The sequence below is a fragment of the Gigantopelta aegis genome, chromosome 3 (assembly GCF_016097555.1).
Source record: "Gigantopelta aegis isolate Gae_Host chromosome 3, Gae_host_genome, whole genome shotgun sequence".
Classification (NCBI taxonomy): Eukaryota; Metazoa; Mollusca; class Gastropoda; order Neomphalida; family Peltospiridae; genus Gigantopelta; species Gigantopelta aegis.
In genome coordinates, this window is record NC_054701.1 from 86,843,151 (window position 1) to 86,869,100 (window position 25,950).

The 25,950-nt window shown below is 37.6% G+C and overlaps 1 protein-coding gene across 1 annotated transcript in view; it reads left to right on the forward strand.

Moving 5' to 3' along the window:
* The first annotated feature begins 2,485 nt into the window (after positions 1-2,485).
* The window catches only part of LOC121369246 (ribitol-5-phosphate xylosyltransferase 1-like), a 128,340-nt gene continuing 104,875 nt past the window's right edge, over positions 2,486-25,950 (forward strand). Inside the window, exon 1 of the mRNA XM_041494202.1 lies at positions 2,486-2,787. Within this exon, the coding sequence (XP_041350136.1) occupies positions 2,631-2,787 (157 nt within the window). The 5' untranslated portion in view covers positions 2,486-2,630. The remainder of the gene's footprint in view (positions 2,788-25,950) is intronic.

Sequence of the window (25,950 nt, forward strand, 5' to 3'; positions counted from 1 at the left end):
TGATTTGTTTTTGTTACTGTTGTCGTTGTTTTTGGTAGTAGTAGTAGTAGTAGTAGTAGTAGTAGTAGTAGTAGTAGTAGTAGTAGTAGTAGTAGTAGTAGTAGTAGTAATAGAAGTAGTAATAAACGAAAGTTGTTTTTGTTTTTTTGTGATGTTTTTTTTTTTTTGGGGGGGGGGGTGTAAAAGTTGTTTTTGTTATTTTTTTAATGGTTGGGAGGAGAGAGAAAGAAAGACTGTTAGGTCTAAACACTGTATTTTCAGGGCAGATCGGAGTTCGAAGGCAGTGATGCGCAGACTGCCAGCAACATAAAATTTAAAAAAAAAAAAAAAAAAAAACACTTAATAAACAACAGGAAAGATATATATCAATCAAAGTAGAATTATTATAATTATTTTTGGTGTTTATAGAACAAAATATATATCTAAAGATATGAATGCACTATATTGAAAACATGTAGCAGATACAGACGCAGACGCAGACCTCAAAATACGCCAGACGTGGGGTCTTTGCCATACTTGCCAGACCCAAACCCAGCGTCGGTGTGTTTTTGGGCCTTACTTCGTTTTCAGGTGATTTTCACCTCGACACCCTATTGCAGTCATGTCATAAATATTTTAATTGGTCGAATGAAAAGTTATTTGGACTTCGCAGTAAACTTGCCTTGTTAATAGGCCTATACCCAGTGGCAAAGATTTCAAGAGTGGACATTACTATCTGATAATGTGTAATACGAATATATTTGTTTTTACGGGATGATTCTTATTTGTTAAAGGGACAGCCATCGTATTTTAGAGTACCATTTTTAGGCATAAAGTTAAAGTTTGTTTTGTTTAACGACACCACTAGAACACATTGGATGTTAAATATTTGGTAATTCTGACACGTAGGCCTAGTCATCAGAGGAAACCCGCAAATAAAGGATCTTTTATATGTACTTTCCCACATACAGGAAAGCACATACCACGGCCTTTGACCAGTTGTGGTACACTGGTGGGACGAGAAAAAAAGCCTAATCAGTTGAATGGATCCACCGAGGTGGTTCGATCCTGCGAAACAGGCACCTCAAGCGAGCACTCAACCGATTCACCTAAATCCGGCCCTACTATAAACTAATTATTATGCTTTCGTAGGCCTACATAGGCCTATGTACGAAATTATTTGGAGACCAAATCCAGTTTGGGCTACTTACAAATATGAAGAACATAAAAAAACAAAAAACAAAAAAACAAAACACCCCACTACCCCCCCCCCCAAAAAAAAAAAAAAAAAAAACCCCAAAAAACAAAACAAAACAACAACAAAACAATAAACAACAACAACAAAAACCCACACTGAATATACAGTCACTGATATTCTAAAAAAGAAAAAATATTTAATAATATGTAATTTTAATCAGTTGAAAACATCGTACAATGCAGCAAACTCACGATAATCTGCTGGGTATAGCTCAGCGGTAAAGCGCTTGCCTGATGGGATCGAATCCCGTTCCAGCGAGTACACCACGACTGATAATTCAAATGTCGTGGTATGTGCTATCCTGTCTTTGAGATGGTGCATATAAAAAGATTCCTTGCTACTAATGAAAAAAATTAGCGGGTTTCCTCTCTAAGACTAGGCCTATATGTCAAAATTACCAACCGTTTGACATCCAATAGCCGACGAATAAAACACTTTTTGTCTGAGATGCAATGAATCACCTGATAAATCTCCAATTATGGACATTCCACCTCCCTCCTTTCCCAACCAGTGCATCGTCTTGTACATAAAATACCCCATGCTATTTTATCGGTAGGTGGCATAGTGGTTAAACCATCAGGCGTAGGCTGATACGTAGGCCTACTGGGTTTGGACCCGGTCACTACACCCACGTCTCTCACACTAACCACTAACCTACTGTTTTGAACTACCCAAATAACAGGTATGTGCCCAGGTCATCGTGATTGAACCTTAATTTTAAGCCTAATTGGATGTAAGCATTTTCAAGAACGGAATAAAACGGAATAAATCGGTAGGAGCTGCTTAATTGGTGCCAACGGGTTTCCTCTGTCACTCTCTTTGTTAGTATGTTATGACCAAAGGAAGGAAGAAAATGGTTTGTTTAACGACTCACTCAACATATTTTATTTACGGTTATATGGCGTCGGACTTACGGTTAAGGACCACACATATATTGAGAGAGGAAACCCGCTGTCGCCACTTCATGGGCTACTCTTTTCATTTAGCAGCAAGGGATCTTTTATGTGCACCATTTCACAGACAGGATAGTACATACCACGGACTTTGTTACACCAGTTGTGGAGCACTGGCTGGAATGAGAAATAGCCCAATGACCAAGTGAGATGTGTCAATATATTCCTTTCCTTTCGAATTCGTTAAACATAACTGATAACATAGATACTAGTACAGGAAGTGATTACGTACGCCAGTCACATGACACAACTATTTTGGTGCTGAGGGAGTTCTCTTCCGGTTGTATGTCACAGGTCGATAAATTTGCTGTGCTTTCTACTTTCACTGTCGATCATAGGGGCTAATATGCCTAAAGTGTTTTGAACAGCAGAACGGCGGGAATGTTTGCGGAACTATGACAAGAAAGTGAAAGTGTCTTAGTCGGTGATAGAATGGTGAAATGAGGTTGTCTTTTAGAAAGATTGCCTTTACTATTCTTGGAGTGTATTTCCTCATAACGTGTTATACTGGATTTCTACTTTTCCGGCGGCGTCTTCACGCTGCCTACAACACAGTCAAAGAGAAACTCATCCTTGACAAGATTCAGAGTCTGTCAGGTGAGTACAAATAACGACATGCACATGGCAATAAGTAACATTGCTGTGCTGTCATAAAATAATATAAATTTCCTTATCTGACACCTGTAATTAAAGAAGGTAAACTATTTTTCTCTGAAAGGAAAAAAGAAAAGAAAGTAAAATAAAAATAAAAATAAAACCCACAAAAAACAATATGCTTGCAAACAACAAACACAATCCTAGGCATGGGTTCCACCAGTACCCCTCTTTCAATGGTTAGTTTTAGGGTTAGTCTTTAGAGCCTTTGATATAGAGGGGTATGCAGGGGCATAAGCTGGGGAGGTTGGGATGACCCCCCCCCCCCCCCCCAGCTGAGGCAAATGGTCCGCTATCAAAAATAAAACATACAGGTTTATACATATGGAGTTTCTGGTGGTGCAAAAACAATAGAAAAAGGGTCCACTTGGTTCATATTCGACCCCCACCGATCCAGATCATGCTATGCCTCTGGGTATGGGTCGAACTCTTTCCAAATTTGTTTTTAAATCACATCTAAGCAAAGTATATATACAGTATCAAATGAAAAATAACAAACAGTATATGTAGTGATAAGATTTCTCGCTCAAGCCAATGCACCATGACTGATATATCAAAGGCTGTGGGATGGTGCATATAAAACATCCCTTGCTACTAATGGAAAAATGTAGTGGGTTTCCTCTCAAATGACTGTCGGAACAATTGACCATATGTTTAACATCCAATAGCCGATGCTTAATAAATAAATGTGCTCTAGTGGTGTCGTTAAACAAAACAAACAAACTTTATATAGTGATAAGATTTGTTTTCTGTTTGCTTGATTCAGTTTCCAGTTACTTGATTTGTATCTTTATTTATATATATAGAGCAGGACCAAAAGATAATTAAATTTTTGTCAAAATTTTGGGGACTGGTCTCCTCCCCACTCCGGTTCCGCAGGCCTGCTTTTTATAATGTAGTCTCTGTTGAATTGTTACATTAATTTATTATGAATAATAGGATTACTACGTTACTGAGTATGCCTACTTTTACATGGACAGGTATACAATATTATGTATTTTAGACCTACAACAGGTATAGTGAAACTTAGGTACTATTTGAAATATTTAAAGGATTTTCCAAAGGAAGATAGGTTTTTCCACTTTGCTCTAGATAGTAAAAGTATGAAAAGGAATGTTTTATGACAGCACAGCAATGTTTAATCAACAGCTGTTGGGAACATAAACATATATAGACCTGTACATGTATGTGATATTTCATGTATACATTTTCCCATACATGATAGACAGACCAGCAGATCAAGGTTCGACAAATCAACTAGCCCTTCGAACTTGTGGTCTGGGCTAGTGGAAATTATCAATTTTATTACCATACCTAGTACATAGGACACTAGCCAAAGCTTCACTGAGGGCTAGTGACTTTCTCAAACATTTGTCAAACACTGCATTATACAGCATATATAATATTATACATGTGTCACTGGTGGAATGGAGTGGTCGGCTGTGTCCCTTACTGATTTTGTGTTCTCTTTTTGCATTTCTTTGCTTTGATAAAAATATCTCTGGCTATAAAATATATGAAAGCCTTATTTTTAAGTAGACATATTTTACAGATATTTTGTGATTGACATCTGAAACAGGATTTCATAAAAAAAAAAAATCCTCATTGTATTCATGAATGCAACACAATTGTCCACACTGCAAGAACATCAGAAATGAACAGCTACAATACACAGTAGGTAGGCTGGTATCAACGAACATCAACCGTGCGTATACTAAACTATATATATAATAGTATACCGGTACTATAAACTATATATGTGGCCTAACAGTGCATGCAGGTACTTTCCAGTAATTAATACTAGTTAGTAATGTAAAATGTAAATTAAATCCATTTAATTAATTAATTATCTTAAATCAATCAGGATCGTGCATAGATAAATGGAAGTTGCAATACACAGGTAGGCTACATGTACACATAATAAATATTCTTTGTGTACTATATACAGTATATATACATGTTATATACTATAATATATAATGAAATTTGATGTGTCTATACTAGTCATTGAACACTAGTTGAAATGGAAGATACATATATGTATCCCTCAAGTTATGCAACATTGATCTGTTTTATCCGTAACAAGTTTCCAAGTGATGGTTGTAACCATTGCACTTAATTCAACTCATAATCCAGCAGACCTCATGGTCAGCCATTTAAGATATTACCATATTGAGAATCAATTTGATATTTAACCCTTTTGTAGTACCCCCACTCCGCTAATTTGCATGCTACGGGGAAGTAAATTATTACTCTCTGTGCACTAGTCTCAGGGGAGTGATGGGGAGCTAGTGATAGCTTCCTTTAAAAGGCAAGATACATATATATGTATGACTCCAGTAGTAGAGTATATAATATATTGTTTCTAAAGATACATATATATGTATGACTCCAGTAGTAGAGTATATAATATATTGTTTCTAAAGATACATATATATGTATGACTCCAGTAGTAGAGTATATAATATATTGTTTCTAAAGATACATAATACTTTTGAGACACACTGGCATGTAGCTATACGTAGATGTCTGACTAAAATTTGAGACTGACTCGTGAGGAAAACATATACCTGATGTTTACCCGAGTGTGTGACAGGTGAAAAATAGACAATTAAAATGTAATGTATATGCATAGATTAAGTATTTATACACTTAGTTCAATTTACATGATAGAGAACTGACTGGAATAAATTTTCTGGAGCTTTCACATCATTTATTATTGAAAGTGATCCTATATTACCACCCGCAGTGTAGGCTGTTCTGAAAAGTAACCATGAAGACACTTGTAACCATGCACATATTATATATAGTAACTAGTATGTGAGTCTTAACATGTCTAACATATGGATCCATGTTATTTCCACACTTTTTCAAGAAATATAACAAATAAACATGCTGCCACCACAAAGGTTATGCTTTCTGAAAAAGAAGAAGCACAATATAGCACATATGTCAAGAAAGTGAGTAAACCTGCATCACCACACAGACTATTCCTACAAAAAAGTAGCAAGGATCTTATATATACCAGGGATCTCACTGACCCTCGAAAAGTGTCTTTTGAAGCATGGAACTTATTTTTTTAGTTTTAACTTAAAATCCTATTATGGGACTCTCCAAATTTCACAAGAAAGCTCAAATGACCCCCAATGGAGAAAGGCCAGTGAGAACCCTGTATACGTGCACTTTCCTATTCTCTGGTTAGGAAGGAATACCTGAACCCATCAAAAGATATTGGTCCTTTAACCCATGGCACGTGAGGTGACACCCAGCACCACTGAGCTATATCCTGTGTCTAGTATGACATAGAAATGTAAGCTGCATTTACACTTTAACTAGTTTAACTGAATTGGTATAGCTAAACAAGTTTAAAATGTAAGTGTGAGCACAGTCTTTTCACTATTAAACCAGTATAGTTAAAACACTTCAGTATGTGGTTTAGTCAAACTGGTATAACTGAAACAGTTTAAGTGTAAGTGTGAACACAAACTGTTTTAGTCAAACTGGTATAACTGAAACAGTTTAAGTGTAAGTGTGAACACAAACTGTTTTAGTTAAACTAGTATACTAGTGACAGTGATATCACAGTCAGAATAAACAGTAAGAGTGTACCAGCAGCCTTACATACTTGTGGCCCATTGTCGTTTTGAAGTCTTGCACAAGTACATTGTATATATATACTACTCAAAAGAATTTAAGGGTCAGACAATATTTTTGACATTTGTTTCTGAATGTCAATTATATTAGCTAGACCATAATGTCACGCATGGTATTGTTCCATTTTGACGAAAGTGGGTCTAAGCAACCCATAAATGAATTAAAATCCACTGTCATTGACACTGTCGACTAGTTCTAATGGCGAAAACATGCTTACATTTGCACGTAAATTAGGGCGAAAGCGAAAGGTCTGCTAAGTGCCCATAACTTGCTTTTTCACAAAGCGCTTCATTTGCACGCTTTGCACGTGTATTCCATGTTCCCAATGCTGAATTTCCGTATAATTAGAGCTTGCGTTCGTGTACGGTGCACACTCCAAATTCGACAATGGTACGACTTCAACTGACTATCGAAGATCGAGGAAGGGCTATTGCTTGGCTTCAGGATGGCAATATGCAAAGAAATGTTGCTCTGAGACTTGGTGTCAGTCAGAGTGTCGTTGGCCGACTGTGGCAACGGTACCAAGCAACGAATTCTGTTCGAAATTGTCCACGTTCGGGTAGACCCCGAAGCACTACAAATAGAGAGGACCACTACATCACCAATATGGCTCTACGTCAACGCACAACCACTGCACGCCGATTACGTGACAATCTGCGGACTGCGACTGGAACTCAAGTGTCTGATCAAACCATACGCAATCGTCTGAGAGCCAATAATCTACGCTGCCGTCGCCAGGCTGTTCAACCACCACTCCTACCACATCACAGAACGGCCAGACGTCACTGGTGCACGCTTCATCTGCGGTGGCAACGTGTTCAGTGGGGTCGAGTGATGTTCACTGATGAATCCAGGTTTAGTCTCCAGTTCAACGACGGTCGGGTTCGTGTCTACAGACGTCCTGGGGAGCACTTCGCTGACGTTAACGTTAGACAACGTCACCGGTTCGGTGGTGGCAGCGTCATGGTTTGGGGCGGCATCTCTATCCACCACAGGACCCCCCTCTATGTGGTGGATGGCAATCTGAATGGAATCCGCTATCTGAATGAGATTATCCGGCCGTTGGTTCTCCCAGGCCTTCAGCAGATTGGCGGCAGGGCAGTTCTGCAGGATGACAATGCCAGACCCCACCGCGCCAGGGTGGTAACGGACTTTCTCAGACAACAAGGTATCGCCAGGATGGATTGGCCAGCATATTCACCTGACTTGGCCCCAATAGAGCATGCCTGGGACGAATTAGACAGGAGAGTTCGGGATAACCATGCCCCTCCGGCCAACCTTCATGATCTGGGTCAACTTCTTATGGCAGAGTGGCAGGCCATTCCCCAAGAGTTCTTCAGACGTCTGATCAACAGCAGGAGGTAACGATGTGTCGAGTGTATTTGCGACAGGGGTGGATTCACACACTATTAAACGAATGTTCTAATGTGTAAAATCCATGTTTGACAACCTTCAACTTTGACAGCATGTCATGTGACTTTCTTGTATACAGTGACGTTTATTTGTTTTTTTTTGTAACTATGGAACAATAAAAAAAAAAATTGGTGTAGTTTACATCATCAATCTAATACACTCTGAAACTTATTTGGTTAAACAAATTTGACCCTTAAATTCTTTTGAGTAGTATATACTATGGATAACTGCACTTCTGTTACATACTAGGCCAACCAAAAGAGTTTTAGCTAAATCAGTATAGTTAAACCAGTTTAAGAGTCTTAATAAGACATGTTTAATCTGTTTAAAGTTAACTGTTTGAAAAATATCCACTTACCACATTCATTGTCCATCTATTAATCTGAAAATCTGACCTTGAATAACTAATAAAAAGTAACAGGTTGCCTGTACATGTATATTACTGTATTATTAATTCAACATCACATCGGCTTTTGACGATATTTGATTAATACCTGTATGTTATAAATTATGTTGTACAAGGATTTACTTTGTCTCAGTCAAAAATTTGAATGTCATTGTTTAAGTACATTTGATTTAGTCATGTGTTTGTTTGTACTACTACTAAAGTTAAATAGTTAAAATGAGGTGTAAAGGTGTAGGTGGGGGTAGTAGGTGGGGTGACAGCCTGTCACAACAAAAACACAGGTAAAAATGTATTTCCTACCGGACTTGATGGTGTCGTGGTTAAGCCATCGGACATACGGCTGGTAGGTACTGGGTTTGCAGTCCGGTACCGGCTCCCACCCAGAACAAGTTTTAACAACTCACTAGGTAGGTGTAAGACCACTACACCCTCTTCTCTAGATCACTAACCACTAACAACTAACCCACTGTTCTAGAAAGATAGCATGATGTGACCAGGACAGCATGATTGAACCTTAATTGGTTATAAGCACAAAAATAAGTTAATGAATGAATGAATATATGTCCTGCACCACTTCACACTGATATATACAGCTACCTGTATAGTGATTTCCCTAGAAATTAGGCAAGGCATGGTGGACCAAACACTTTGGGGTCATTTTCACCATTTTCGGGGCACTTGTTTTTCATTAAAAATACCCAAAAATTAATTGAAATAAACATTAATGTAATTTATGTGCTTGCTTTAATAAATGAATGGCAAAAGATATAAAAGGCATATTTTATTAATTAATAATACATTTTGGGGTGTTTTATAAAGTCAATTTTAGAATTAATTACAGAAAAATGACGCTGATTGAGGCAAGATGGTGCTAAACTATTGAGGCATGGTGCTGCACCATGCTAAAACAAGCTAGGGAAAACACTATACTGTACATTTGCCTGAGTTGGTGCATGCATACTGGACACACAACAAACATTGACTTTAAACTTTACAACTCCTTCACAGAATAAATCTTAATTATACTTTTAAATGAGTGGCAGCAGCCAGACAATCCTACATCGCATGGTGATGATGGATTGAGGTTGTTATAGTGATTGTTATAATCCACACACTTGGCTGTATATACAGGACACAATGCTCACCATCCTCTCTTCTAATCAACTCTTACATGTGTGATGAGAACATGTCAAATGCTAATTACTGGTGTCAGTGGGTCAGGGAAACAGCTTGAACACAGAGAAATCCCATCAATCTAATTATATGTGCATGTTTGTGTCTTATGGATTCCTGGAGAACTTCACATTTGCAGCAGCTTCAGCAGGGAATGTGAATACTATGTTGCTGTATCAGACCATCGTGTGATTAAGTAGAAACCATACCATCTCCCATTATTTTACTATTGAAAAGGAAAGGAATGTTTGTTAAAAAAAAGTTTTTCTTTGTTTAACAACACTAATAGAGCACATTGATTAATTAATTATCAGCTATTGGATGTAAAATATTTGGTAGTCATCAGAGGAAACCCGCTACATTTTTCCTAATGCAGTATGGGATCTTTTATATGCACTTTCCAACAGACATACCACAGCCTTTGACCAGTTGTGGTGCACTGGTTGTAATGTGAAAAAAAACCCAATCAGTTGAATGGATCCACCAAGGTGGTTCGATCCTGTGACGTAAGCATCTCAGGCGAGATCTCAACTGGCTGAGCTAAATCCTGCCCCGAATGTTTGTTTAATGACACTTCAAGACTTTGGCGTTTTGGCAACAAATTTACAAAGGCTCTTTATGTCTTAAACACATGTAATCACATACATTTACAATGCTTTAAGAAAAACAGGCTTTGCTTTAAGAAAAACAGGCTTTGTAAATTTGGCTCATTATATTTTGCTTTTACACTTGATCTGGAGTGAGAATGGTGAGAGTGAGAAGTTTTAGCAAAAAGCAACACGGAATGGTTTTTTAGGCATTTTTTCTTAGATAGACGAGCACAAAACACAGACTTTGATGTATCAGTTTTGGGGCACTGCATGGTTGGAATGGTGGGAAAACTGAATCTGTCTGGGCCATCGGCCCTACAATGTACCATTCGCACCTCAGGTGAACAATTTACCTGTCTCTCCCATCATTGTAAAGGTTCATATGAAGGCTAATTAAAAACCGCAGAAGATAACAGGTTTGAGTTCTCGTTAACTTTAAGTTATTTTAATTGATCTTCATTCTCTTATTAAAACAAGGATTCAAACACTGTCCTGATCATAGATTTATGTTTTCCAGGACAGTAGGTTAATTAATGGTTAGTGAGAGAAAAGTTGGTACAAACCCCAAACCCCTCTGTTATATTTCACTAGCAAGATTGGGCTTGCAAGTATGCTGCTCAAGGTGTCATTTGAACCCCAAAAAACCCCCATGGCATCAGATTCTGTTGATTTTTTCAAACTATAAATTATTTTATCCTTTGTTACTTTTATATATTAAAAAAATCTCTATATAAGTCTCACCATGTCTTTAGTTAATATCTATTCATAGAATTGCATATTAGTATCATTACTTGGGATGTTTTATGCATTTTGCCAGGAAATAATATGAGGGTATGTAATAAAAACAAAACAGATCATACTTGTAAGTTTGCCTTCTATAGTCCATCCCATCCTCCTACAAAAAAAAGTTTTTTGCAAATAATTTCAGTTTGGTTTGACATAGAAAAAAAAGAAAAGTGTTTTGAAAAACCCCCAAAAACCCAACTATTTTTGTGTGCAATTTAGAAAATAATCGGCTCAGAAATAAGTAACTTGTAGTAAATTTCATAGTATGAAAAAAGGTGTTCCCTGTAGGACGGACTATAGATGGTTATGAGTTTGAAATGTTTTTTTAATTGGACACTGCATTTCATGTGCTTCATAGATTTTTGGGTACAAATTTTACCCTCTGTACCCTCTGGCAGAAACCCTCTATAGTGCAGTACTGTATCTAAACACTATCTAAAATGCTTGATGTGTATTAGTAAGTGGAGAGTGTGTTATCGGCAAGCCATTGTGTTATCAAAGACAAGGCCAGGTCTCCTGGTGTACCACGCCAGATACCTTACAGTTTATGACCAAAACAAATGTTCGCTAACGAGATTTCAGCACTGTGTAATTATAAAGTAGTCGGCACCAATTAGTGGATTCATTATTCTCCACATATTACAGTAATTAAATGTGGAACAGCCCATTATGTGATGTCTTGGTAATACCAGGATGTCCAGTGAGATATTTGTGCTAATGAGAAATAATCCATAATTCATTAGTTTGTAACGTAGTCGTTAATTAAAGAGACAAATACACATTTAATGATTGTGTTAAGTGAAACAATGTCATGTAATTCACATTTCTTAAAGCCTTGTTTTTCATTAAAATGTACTGGAACTAGTCTCAGGGGAGTGATGGTGGAGCAAGAGTGATGTCTCTCTATAAACAGTGATGTCTGCAGTTTTTTATGTCTAGTGAATGAAATAGAAATTCACCTGCTCAAACCACCCAAACATCTAATGTAATTTTTCAAGAGAGAGATGTATGTACCGTTATCTTATCTGTTATTTGGCTTGTGTCATAAGTAGTTGAAAAACAAAAACAGCAAGCAATATTTTACTTCTATTAGGAGCCATGTGCTAAGTGTCTTAATACATAATTGGAATAAATTTTCTGGACATGGTAATTGTATTTTCTAAAAGATGTTACCAGAACATTGGATGCCAGATTAAATATTTGTTTTGTCAGTTTTTTTAATGACTGAAGTTATGTAAATCTACCGGTAATTGGATTCTTGGATTCGTGTTATTTTCATTTTAGAGGATATTGCAGGAATTGGATTCTGATATTTCTATTTATAAAGAGCCCTTTTCTATGAGGAGACAACTTGCCTTGAATGTAATTTAATGATTTCTATCCCTTCATTAATCAATCTTTAAATCAGACTGTCAATTCTATTCATTTTAATTTAACAAATATCGTTCTTGATTGTTCTTGTTTAAATTATGATTCATCTTATTTTTATATTTACATGTACAGTAAACTCCTCTAAACCGGACACCCTTGGGATGTCCAGTATTAAGAGGTATCCAGTTTAGAGAGGTTCTCTTCTGCACAGATATTTAAAAAGGGACCATGAAAACGTCCGGCTAACGATCTAATCTCGATTCACTAATGTCAAAACCTATACTAGCTCTGCCATTTACTTTTTGACTGACCGTTCAAAATTGCACCAACTTTCCTCAGTCAAAATTGCGCACCTTTTCTCTTTGGCATATAATTGCTCCGTTAAAAATTCCATAGCATATATATATGTTAGTATGAACACTTTTAATAAAAATCAAACTGTCTGGATTAATGAGGTTCCACTGTATCACTGGCTTCTTGAGTCAACCATATTAGGAGTTTTAATTGATTTTGATATATCCTCTGTGTTATTCTTATAACTCCATTTATCCCAAAGTTTTCTAAAAGCACTTTTCAGTTTACCTGTATCGTAAAATACAGTTCATTATACATATGTACACTGTTTCTCTCTTACAACTGGATGTGAATTGCATGTGTACATACACCTGTTACATATATCTAATATAATATTGTGAATGAAAACAACCATTACTGGTGGACAACTATACAATTAATAATAATATTTATAATTAACAGCCCTTACATGCTACAGTAGCTTTAATTTGAATCAGTTTGATGTCATACATGTTTTTGTGTAAATCTTTTCAGGTTTATTTAATAATATTTATAATTAACAGACCTTACATGCCACAGTAGCTTTCATTTGAATCAGTTTGATGTCATACATGTTTTTGTGTAAATCTTTTCAGGTTTATTTAATAATATTTATAATTAACAGACCTTACATGCCACAGTAGCTTTCATTTGAATCAGTTTGATGTCATACATGTTTTTGTATAAATCGTTTTAGAGGTTTATTTTATTGTAACTTTTACAATTGCATTGTATTACACCAGGTGGTAGTGTGCGTTATTGTTGGATGAGATGATTGTTGTAGACCACCAGTTGATGCAGCTTGTTAGCTAGTGATGGAGCTGAAAGATCCACCTGTAACAAAACAATGTATGAATAATGGAGTGCTGAGTAAACAAGACACAGGATGAGAAAACCATGAAACTGTCAGTGTTCATGTCATCGCTGGATGAATCAGTATAAAAATAACACAATTTGTACATGTATACACAGCAGGTTCTGTTATGCTTTCTGCCATAATTTGAACAAAAATTAATTATTTTTTTCTTCTAATTTTTAACAACACCAGTAGAGCATATTGATTAATTAATCATTGGCTAGTGGATGTCAAACATTTGGTAATTCTGACACGTAGTCATCAGAAGAAACCGGTACATTTCTAATGTAACAAGGGATCTTTTATATACACTTTCCCACAGACAGGAAAGCACTTACCACGGTCTTTGACCAGTTGTGGTGCACTGGTTGGAATGAGCAAACCCCCAACCAATTGAATGGATCCACAGAGGTGTTTCGATCCTGCGATGCAACCACCTCAAGCAAGCTAAATCCCACCTGAGATAATTTAAATACATATATGTACAGTACATATATGTTTCATTATAGTTTCAGTGTTAAAGTCTGTTTTGTTTAACGACACCACTAGAGCACACTGATTTAATCTTCATCATCAGCTGTTGGATGTCAAAATGTTTTTTTGTGATATTGACTCATCTACAGAGGTTTGATTCTAAACTGCAACCACCAATAGAGAAAATTCTACGAACTGATCTGCATCTTGCCCTGATTAAAATATATATGCATGTACCAGGCCCGTAGGAATGACTTTGGGAATGGAAGTGGGAGTGGCACCGATGGATTGGGTACAAACTCTATATCAAATTGTGGTTACAATGGCAAACATTAATGTGATTTTTAAAAAAAAGGATCACAAGGATCACCTTCATTCCATCCCGGTTCCTACGGGCCTGTGTACACCAGTTACATGTAAGTATACAGTTCATTAAGTATACATTCCTGGGAAAATGCATATCAAAGATCCATTACTGCTAATGCAAGAATGTAGCAGGTTTTCTCCGAGACTACATGTAAAGAATTACTTTTAACTTTTATGTTAAGCAGCAGTGATGCTAACTTTCATAAAAATCTGTGTAGCATGTAATTTTCTGCTTTGATTGGCTGAACACGGTCCTCTTGTGTAAATGTTTCTACAACAGGATATTACCATAGCTTTTGATATAGCAGAGTGTAATAACAAGCTATTAATAGATTATATGCAAAACTAATTAATATATAATGCATCCAAATCCAGTTATTGACTTTTGGCACAATCATCAGCAGGCGCTAAACATTGTCACTATTTTAAGAGGCAATATTTCTTCTGTAAATATCTTGTTGACTGTTGGGTCTTTATTATTTACTTTTTCTCATGAAAAATCTTTAAAGGAAGTGTTAATTGGCTGTCATTTGGCACAGTCTTAGCTTCCGCAGACTCCGACACTGTCGCGAGAGTTGCGTTACCGACGACGTGACAGAAATCAATGTGCACATTTTGTTCTACTAATCTATATGAAATAATGCAGTAAACCGTCCATTGAGTGGAGTGGATTAATGCCTTGTCACATTTGTGTCCGTGTATTTGCCGAAGATTTCCCTGATTGATTTATTGTCACGGCTGTCAATGAGGTAGGGACACCACAGACGAAGGGAATCACGCATGTCCATTACGTATCACAATGAGGACATCACCGGCTTCTTGAAACAAATGGAAATCAGGTGTATCGAAGGCAAATACTGTAGTATGTGCTGCTGTCTCTGTCTGAGCCAGGTGTGAAGTGAGAACGCTACAAATGTACTCTTAAATTGCAGCACAGAAACAAAATTGATGAAGTTTATTGGGTGCATCATTGAGGATCTTTAGGTGGTGTTCATGTTTGCAGTTGTTGGCCTTGAAAACTCACAACATATTAGCCATAAAACTACATGAAGATCATTGCAAAATAGAACCCCATTGTAGATATTAATGAATAAAAGTGTATACTACATATAGATCATTACAAAACAGAACCCCATTGAAAATATTAGTGAATAAAAGTGTGATCAGTCACGATATACGGCTGTGAAGACATTTTGTTTTACTCTGATATACATGCATTTTTTACTTTGATTTGAGCTCTTCCATATTATTATAAAAGTGCTAATTCTTGGTGAGCAGAAAATTCCACTAAATTATCCACAAAACTTAAAAGGTTTTGCAGAAACTCAGTTATTTTCCAACAGAAAATATCAATAATTTTCTCAAGTTATTTTGCCAAAGGAAAATAAAATTATTAGTTGGTTAAATTGTAATTTGTTGAAAAACAAAATCTTCCCGGAGGATGTAAAGAAAAGTATGTATAGTCTATCCCATGGGCAACGCTTTTTTTTCATACTATGGAATTTACTACAATTTTTTTTTTCGGAGCTGATTGTTTTCTAAATGGCACACAAAAATAGTCTATTTTTGTTATTTCTAAAACACTTTCACTTTTCTTTTTATGTCAAACCAAACTGAAATTATTTACAAAAAAGTTTTTTGTAGGAGAATGGGATGGACTATAGGTTATTTCGTGATGATGAGATAATCATCAACATACATACATGTTCTGTAATGATTAACAAATGATTCAAATACTGGCGGGTTACTCACATCTGGGTGATGGAAATGATGTTATTTCTGGTGCATATTTGTATATTTTTATCATAGTGGCACAAAGAATGTGTGTTTGTGTGGGTGGCTTTGAAGAGTGATTGCTGGTTTCCCAGCAATGCTGTTTCCATCATTATTAAAAAAAAAGCTAATTGAGCAACCTTGTTTTTACTGTTAACCGTGATGTTTATTATCATCCTCCCACTTCCCACTAAATGGAGAATCAGTGATCATAAACATATTTTGTTATGAATTAGGTGATCGTAATTATTTTTTGTTTCTAGTTAATTTACAACTTGACTGTGTCTTGTACATTCGATCTAGGATTGATTCCCGTAGGTGAGCCCATTGGACTATTTCTTGTTCCAGCAAGTACACCATGACTGGTATATCAAAGGCTGTGGTATGTGCTATTGTATCTGTGTGATGGTGCATATAAAGATTCTTTGCTACTAATGGAAAAATGTAGCGGGTTTTCTCTCTAAGACTATACATCAAAATTACCAAATGTTTGACATCCAATAGCCAATCATTAATAAAACGGTGTGCTCTAGTGGTGTCATTAAACAAAAACAAACTTTAGGTGTGTAGTACTTAACATAATTCATTATTAGGATATAAACAAGTAAAATACAATCAATTTACTGGCAGATGGCTTATTTCTCTCTTTCATTGTTTGATTTTTATATACAGACATGTGAGGAGAGAAAAACTAAACAAAAAATCCTATATTAAACCTGAAAAAAAAAAAAAAAAAAAAATTAAAATTGTGGTGTGGAATTTTGGTTGTATATTAGATATTACTGATCAAGTTAGCAAACAAATTTAAAAATGTTTTTTATGTAACATTCCTCTTAGTACTGGTACTTGTTAAATAAATAAATTGAAAATATAGTCTCCCCCCACCCGAAAAAGAAGAGTAACATTTCATTTAGTATTTGTTAAACAAATAATTGAAAATATAGTCTGATGTAAATTTTTACTGAGCACTTCATAAATATTTCAGTAATTTGAAGTCACATGTATGTTGACATTTGACCCAAACTGTGCCTGTTGCATCATTGTATATATATTTACGACACAAACGTGGTCACGAGATAAAGAGGAGTCTTCTTTCGCCATGCACTTCTTAGAATGTAGATTTTTATGGTTTGACCTTGCAGTTTTTATCTGCAAAATAAATAAAGAATGTGTTGGCAAATGTCGTTTAGAAATTCCTGTGCAGCAGAGATCAAGTGGGCGGCCCAGCTTGGTGATGCTGCGATTTGTCTGCTGTCTGCCAATATTTCAACAGGTGATCATATTAAAAGTAGTCAGGAAAAGCCATTTCTCTTCAGTCTGGCAAACTCTATTACCATCATTTCATACATCACTGGTATATTAGCTCTACTAAAGATTCGCTATCCATCTTTTCCTTCCTCATGGAGATGAATATATATTTTTTAATGTTGGATAATTAAAGAATAAAATATTATACTTCAAATTGAATTGTTCCTTAGGGTTATGGTTTTTGACTTGATATATTGTTTCAATAATATATATTTTAATATGCCATTACTCTTTTGGGGTAGTGGTTTCAAAGATACATTTGTGGTTTTCTAAATATTGAGCGAGACTGCATATTATACGTAGAACAGGGAGCAGGATGTAGCCCAGTGGTTTCATATTATATGTAGAACAGGGAGCAGGATGTAGCCCAGTGGGGTAGTGGTTTCATATTATATGTAGAACAGGGAGCAGGATGTAGCCCAGTGGTTTCATATTATATGTAGAACAGGGAGCAGGATGTAGCCCAGTGGTTTCATATTATATGTAGAACAGGGGTTAGTGGTTTCATATTATATGTAGAACAGGGAGCAGGATGTAGCCCAGTAGGGTAGTGGTTTCATATTATATGTAGAACAGGGAGCAGGATGTAGCCCAGTGGTTTCATATTATACGTAGAACAGGGAGCAGGATGTAGCCCAGTGGTTTCATATTATACGTAGAACAGGGAGCAGGATGTAGCCCAGTGGTTTCATATTATACTTAGAACAGGGAGCAGGATGTAGCCCAGTGGTTTCATATTATACGTAGAACAGGGAGCAGGATGTAGCCCAGTGGTTTCATATTATATGTAGAACGGAGCAGAATGTAGCCCAGTGGTTTCATATTATACGTAGAACAGGGAGCAGGATGTAGCCCAGTGGGGTAGTGATTTCATATTATATGTAGAACAGGGGGTAGTGGTTTCATATTATATGTAGAACAGGGGGTAGTGGTTTCATATTATATGTAGAACAGGGGTTAGTGGTTTCATATTATATGTAGAACAGGGAGCAGGATGTAGCCCAGTGGGGTAGTGGTTTCATATTATATGTAGAACAGGGGGTAGTGGTTTCATATTATATGTAGAACAGGGAGCAGGATGTAGCCCAGTGGTTTTATATTATATGTAGAACAGGGAGCAGGATGTAGCCCAGTGGTTTCATATATGTAGAACAGGGAGCAGGATGTAGCCCAGTGGGGTAGTGGTTTCATATTATACGTAGAACAGGGAGCAGGATGTAGCCCAGTGGGGTAGTGGTTTCATATTATATGTAGAACAGGGGGTAGTGGTTTCATATTATATGTAGAACAGGGAGCAGGATGTAGCCCAGTGGGGTAGTGGTTTCATATTATATGTAGAACAGGGGGTAGTGGTTTCATATTATATGTAGAACAGGGAGCAGGATGTAGCCCAGTGGGGTAGTTTTCATATTATACGTAGAACAGGGGTATATGTAGAACAGGGAGCAGGATGTAGCCCAGTGGTTTCATATTATATGTAGAACAGGGAGCAGGATGTAGCCCAGTGGGGTAGTGGTTTCATATTATACGTAGAACAGGGAGCAGGATGTAGCCCAGTGGGGTAGTGGTTTCATATTATATGTAGAACAGGGAGCAGGATGTAGCCCAGTGGGGTAGTGGTTTCATATTATATGTAGAACAGGGGGTAGTGGTTTCATATTATATGTCGAACAGGGAGCAGGATGTAGCCCAGTGGGGTAGTGGTTTCATATTATACGTAGAACAGGGAGCAGGATGTAGCCCAGTGGGGTAGTGGTTTCATATTATATGTAGAACAGGGGGCAGTAGAGACAGGGGGTAGTGGTTTCATATTATACGTAGAACAGGGGTTAGTGGTTTCATATTATATGTAGAACAGGGGTTAGTGCTTTCATATTATATGTAGAACAGGGGTTAGTGGTTTCATATTATATGTAGAACAGGGAGCAGGATGTAGCCCAGTGGGGTAGTGGTTTCATATTATATGTAGAACAGGGAGCAGGATGTAGCCCAGTGGGGTAGTGGTTTCATATTATATGTAGAACAGGGGGTAGTGGTTTCATATTATATGTAGAACAGGGGTTAGTGGTTTCATATTATATGTAGAACAGGGGTTAGTGGTTTCATATTATATGTAGAACAGGGGGTAGTGGTTTCATATTATATGTAGAACAGGGAGCAGGATGTAGCCCAGTGGGGTAGTGGTTTCATATTATATGTAGAACAGGGGGTAGTGGTTTCATATTATATGTAGAACAGGGGTTAGTGGTTTCATATTATATGTAGAACAGGGAGCAGGATGTAGCCCAGTGGTTTCATATTATATGTAGAACAGGGAGCAGGATGTAGCCCAGTGGTTTCATATTATATGTAGAACAGGGAGCAGGATGTAGCCCAGTGGTTTCATATTATACGTAGAACAGGGAGCAGGATGTAGCCCAGTGGTTTCATATTATACTTAGAACAGGGAGCAGGATGTAGCCCAGTGGTTTCATATTATACGTAGAACAGGGAGCAGGATGTAGCCCAGTGGTTTCATATTATATGTAGAACGGAGCAGAATGTAGCCCAGTGGTTTCATATTATACGTAGAACAGGGAGCAGGATGTAGCCCAGTGGGGTAGTGATTTCATATTATATGTAGAACAGGGGGTAGTGGTTTCATATTATATGTAGAACAGGGGGTAGTGGTTTCATATTATATGTAGAACAGGGGTTAGTGGTTTCATATTATATGTAGAACAGGGAGCAGGATGTAGCCCAGTGGGGTAGTGGTTTCATATTATATGTAGAACAGGGGGTAGTGGTTTCATATTATATGTAGAACAGGGAGCAGGATGTAGCCCAGTGGTTTTATATTATATGTAGAACAGGGAGCAGGATGTAGCCCAGTGGTTTCATATATGTAGAACAGGGAGCAGGATGTAGCCCAGTGGGGTAGTGGTTTCATATTATACGTAGAACAGGGAGCAGGATGTAGCCCAGTGGGGTAGTGGTTTCATATTATAGAACAGGGGGTAGTGGTTTCATATTATATGTAGAACAGGGAGCAGGATGTAGCCCAGTGGGGTAGTGGTTTCATATTATATGTAGAACAGGGGTAGTAGTGGTTTCATATTATATGTAGAACAGGGAGCAGGATTAGTGGTTTCATATTATATGTAGAACAGGGAGCAGGATGTAGCCCAGTGGGGTAGTGGTTTCATATTATACGTAGAACAGGGAGCAGGATGTAGCCCAGTGGGGTAGTGGTTTCAGTGGGGTAGTGGTTTCATATTATATGTGGAACAGGGAGCAGGATGTAGCCCAGTGGGGTAGTGGTTTCATATTATATGTAGAACAGGGGTTAGTGGTTTCATATTATATGTAGAACAGGGAGCAGGATGTAGCCCAGTGGGGTAGTGGTTTCATATTATATGTAGAACAGGGGGTAGTGGTTTCATATTATATGTAGAACAAGGAGCAGGATGTAGCCCAGTGGAGTAGTGGTTTCATATTATATGTAGAACAGGGAGCAGGATGTAGCCCAGTGGTTTCATATTATACGTAGAACAGGGAGCAGGATGTAGCCCAGTGGTTTCATATTATATGTAGAACAGGGAGCAGGATGTAGCCCAGTGGGGTAGTGGTTTCATATTATATGTAGAACAGGGGGTAGTGGTTTCATATATGTAGAACAGGGGGTAGTGGTTTCATATTATATGTAGAACAGGGAGCAGGATGTAGCCCAGTGGGGTAGTGGTTTCATATTATATGTAGAACAGGGGTTAGTGGTTTCATATTATACGTAGAACAGGGGTTAGTGGTTTCATATTATACGTAGAACAGGGGTTAGTGGTTTCATATTATATGTAGAACAGGGGTTAGTGCTTTCATATTATATGTAGAACAGGGGTTAGTGGTTTCATATTATATGTAGAACAGGGAGCAGGATGTAGCCCAGTGGGGTAGTGGTTTCATATTATATGTAGAACAGGGAGCAGGATGTAGCCCAGTGGGGTAGTGGTTTCATATTATATGTAGAACGGGGTAGTGGTTTCATATTATATGTAGAACAGGGGTTAGTGGTTTCATATTATATGTAGAACAGGGGTTAGTGGTTTCATATTATATGTAGAACAGGGAGCAGGATGTAGCCCAGTGGGGTAGTGGTTTCATATTATATGTAGAACAGGGAGCAGGATGTAGCCCAGTGGGGTAGTGGTTTCATATTATATGTAGAACAGGGGGTAGTGGTTTCATATATGTAGAACAGGGGTTAGTGGTTTCATATTATATGTAGAACAGGGGTTAGTGGTTTCATATTATATGTAGAACAGGGAGCAGGATGTAGCCCAGTGGGGTAGTGGTTTCATATTATATGTAGAACAGGGGTTAGTGGTTTTATATTATATGTAGAACAGGGAGCAGGATGTAGCCCAGTGGGGTAGTGGTTTCATATTATATGTAGAACAGGGGTTAGTGGTTTCATATTATATGTAGAACAGGGGTTAGTGGTTTCATATTATATGTAGAACAGGGGTTAGTGGTTTCATATTATATGTAGAACAGGGAGCAGGATGTAGCCCAGTGGGGTAGTGGTTTCATATTATATGTAGAACAGGGAGCAGGATGTAGCCCAGTGGAGTAGTGGTTTCATATTATATGTAGAACAGGGGTTAGTGGTTTCATATTATACGTAGAACAAGGAGCAGGATGTAGCCCAGTGGGGTAGTGGTTTCATATTATATGTAGAACAGGGAGCAGGATGTAGCCCAGTTGGGTAGTGGTTTCATATTATATGTGGAACAGGGAGCAGGATGTAGCCCAGTGGGGTAGTGGTTTCATATTATATGTAGAACAGGGAGCAGGATGTAGCCCAGTGGGGTAGTGGTTTCATATTATATGTAGAACAGGGGGTAGTGGTTTCATATTATATGTAGAACAAGGAGCAGGATGTAGCCCAGTGAAGTAGTGGTTTCATATTATATGTAGAACAGGGAGCAGGATGTAGCCCAGTGGTTTCATATTATACGTAGAACAGGGAGCAGGATGTAGCCCAGTGGTTTCATATTATATGTAGAACAGGGAGCAGGATGTAGCCCAGTGGAGTAGTGGTTTCATATTATATGTAGAACAGGGGTTAGTGGTTTCATATTATATGTAGAACAGGGAGCAGGATGTAGCCCAGTGGGGTAGTGGTTTCATATTATATGTAGAACAGGGAGCAGGATGTAGCCCAGTGGGGTAGTGGTTTCATATTATATGTAACAGGGAGCAGGATGTAGCCCAGTGGGGTAGTGGTTTCATATTATATGTAGAACAAGGAGCAGGATGTAGCCCAGTGGAGTAGTGGTTTCATATTATATGTAGAACAGGGAGCAGGATGTAGCCCAGTGGTTTCATATTATACGTAGAACAGGGAGCAGGATGTAGCCCAGTGGTTTCATATTATATGTAGAACAGGGAGCAGGATGTAGCCCAGTGGGGTAGTGGTTTCATATTATATGTAGAACAGGGGGCAGGATGTAGCCCAGTGGTTTCATATATATGTAGAACAAGGAGCAGGATGTAGCCCAGTGGAGTAGTGGTTTCATATTATATGTAGAACAGGGAGCAGGATGTAGCCCAGTGGTTTCATATTATACGTAGAACAGGGAGCAGGATGTAGCCCAGTGGTTTCATATTATATGTAGAACAGGGAGCAGGATGTAGCCCAGTGGGGTAGTGGTTTCATATTATATGTAGAACAGGGGGTAGTGGTTTCATATTATATGTAGAACAAGGAGCAGGATGTAGCCCAGTGGAGTAGTGGTTTCATATTATATGTAGAACAGGGAGCAGGATGTAGCCCAGTGGTTTCATATTATACGTAGAACAGGGAGCAGGATGTAGCCCAGTGGTTTCATATTATATGTAGAACAGGGAGCAGGATGTAGCCCAGTGGGGTAGTGGTTTCATATTATATGTAGAACAGGGGGTAGTGGTTTCATATATGTGGTTTCATATATGTAGAACAGGGGGTAGTGGTTTCATATTATATGTAGAACAGGGAGCAGGATGTAGCCCAGTGGGGTAGTGGTTTCATATTATATGTAGAACAGGGGGTAGTGGGTTTATATTATATGTAGAACAGGGGGTAGTGGTTTCATATTATATGTAGAACAGGGGGTAGTGGTTTTATATTATATGTAGAACGGGGTAGTGGTTTTATATTATATGTAGAACGGGGTAGTGGTTTCATATTATATGTAGAACAGGGGGCAGGATGTAGCCAAGTGGTAAACTGCTCACCTGATGCACAGTTGGTCTAAGATCAGTTCCAATCAGTGGTTGATTCGACTAAATATTTCTTGTTCCAGCCAGTTCCCTACAACTGGTGTATGTACTATGCTGTGTGTGGGATGCGGCATATAAAAGATCCCTTGGGGAAATGTAGCAGGTTTGCTGTGAAAACTATGTGTCCAAATTATCAAACTTTTGACATCCATTAACCCCTGATTAACGTGTTCTATAGTGGTATCATTAAATGAAACATTTAGCACTGAACTACATCTGACCACTGTTTGCATGTCAGACAATGGATAATTCTGACATACTGTCTTCAGTAGAAACACGCCACATGGTTTTTTTTTTCATTTGCAGCAAATGATTGTTTATTTGCATTTTACCATGCACAGGACTACACATACCATAACCTTGGAAATGCCAGTTGTGTGGCAGTGGCTAGATTTTGCACGAAGCCATAAAACAACATCAATACTGACTTAGAACTAATGACTCTCTGTGTCTTATATGCTAATGATTTCTTGAACAACAGCAGACTAAGTTAACATCCAGCTAGAATCTATATTGAAGTGAATGATAAGACTTCAAATTGGACTAACTGCTGGGGTATAGATTGAGAGGACTTGTGATTGATGATATGTTCATGAAAGACACATACATGTACATGAATGAACAAGTTCATTATGGGGCATTACGTTTTTTTTTAGTTTTTAGTATTTAGTTTTGACCATTGTACAATCCCTGCAATTAAAAAAATGTCCATGGCAAAACAAATATGCTGTTGAAAAACAAAATTGAATATATTTCAAGGCAAAAGAGTGTCGTGGAGAAGTAAAAACTCCACGGCATTGCCGATTGCCGTGGGCAACTGCAGGGGTTGTTGTTTTTGTCTTGTGCAAATATGTGATTACAAACAAGAATTTGTATTTGAAAAAAAAAATCAAATTGAATATTTGTGGTTTGGGAATATCTTCTTTATAGACATTTTTTTTTGGTATTGACTACTGGTGTGTGTGTGTGTGTATATATATATATATATATATATATATATGCCCTGTATTAAGTAATTGATGTCTGAGATGGCCACGGAACTACCAAAGCTGGAATGAAACTGGTCACCTATCATAGATAATTATCTATCAGAGAAGTAGTGGTAAATCTTACTAAAGGTGAAATGCTCACGACTAGATTGGTTCTTGGAACACTTGGATATGACAGTGCCATTATCAATTATCTGTCACTGAAACATGCTGCCTGTTTCCATTTGTTCAGTCCCTGAGCAGGGTAAAATGGATATGGTGCCACACCCACATTTGTTTGCAGATTTTTTTTTTTTTATGTTGACCTTTTGACAAAATTAATTACTTATCATTACTGTATGATTTTCTTAACCCTAACCCATTTTCTGCCCCCCCCCCCCCCCCATACCCCCTGTCGACTGCAGTGGCATTTAGCACACCCACTGTAAATATTCAATTCCATAGCGCCATACCCAAGAATGTCTTTCTGGCAAAAACACTGCTGAGTAATCACAAAACAGAATCTGTCTAACATTATGCAGTTTTGTATACTGCATGTATGTTTGCGAAAGTATATTCAACTCCAGCAACTTAAGAAAATGTCCATAGCAAAAAAAAAAATGCCACGGAAAACAATCCAATATAGTCCACAGCAAAAAAAAGTGTCGTAGAGAATAAAAAAACTTCACACGACAATCCCCACAGCATTACCAATTACCATGGGTAATTACAGGGGTTGACATTTAATGGTATACAACTATTTTTATCTGTATAAATTTAAACAAAGTTGGAAGCACATTTTGAATTGACAGATATGAATTCTAAGCTATGGATAGTGTAAGTCGTCTCCCCTAAGGTTTATAAAATGGCATAAGATAAATAAAGGGCAGTGGGTAAAAGTCAATGTGTTACGGGCTAATAGATGTTGGGTTTTTGTACTGGCTCCCACCCACTTGAGACTTGTAGTATGAGAATTATCACTTATGACTTTTAGGTGAGAATTGTGTTCTGAAAGATATACATACCCAGGTGTGTATATTATTAAGATTATCGCCTAGCTTGTTACTGACAATGATGCTTTGTTCAGTTAGTAATCCACTGGGTTTTTATTGGTTTTCATTCCAAACAGTGTTATACAGCTGGTGATAATCATAATATACATGTATGTATGTAGTATATATGCAGCACCATCTGTGGAAAAACACATATGAGAGACCTTTTGCTTCTGATTCAAAAGAATAATCTAGCAGGTGGTGGTTGTTTTTTCACACTATATGTATTTACATGTAAGTGTTACAAAGACCATGTTTGACACCCAGTCTGAGGTCACTCTTCTGA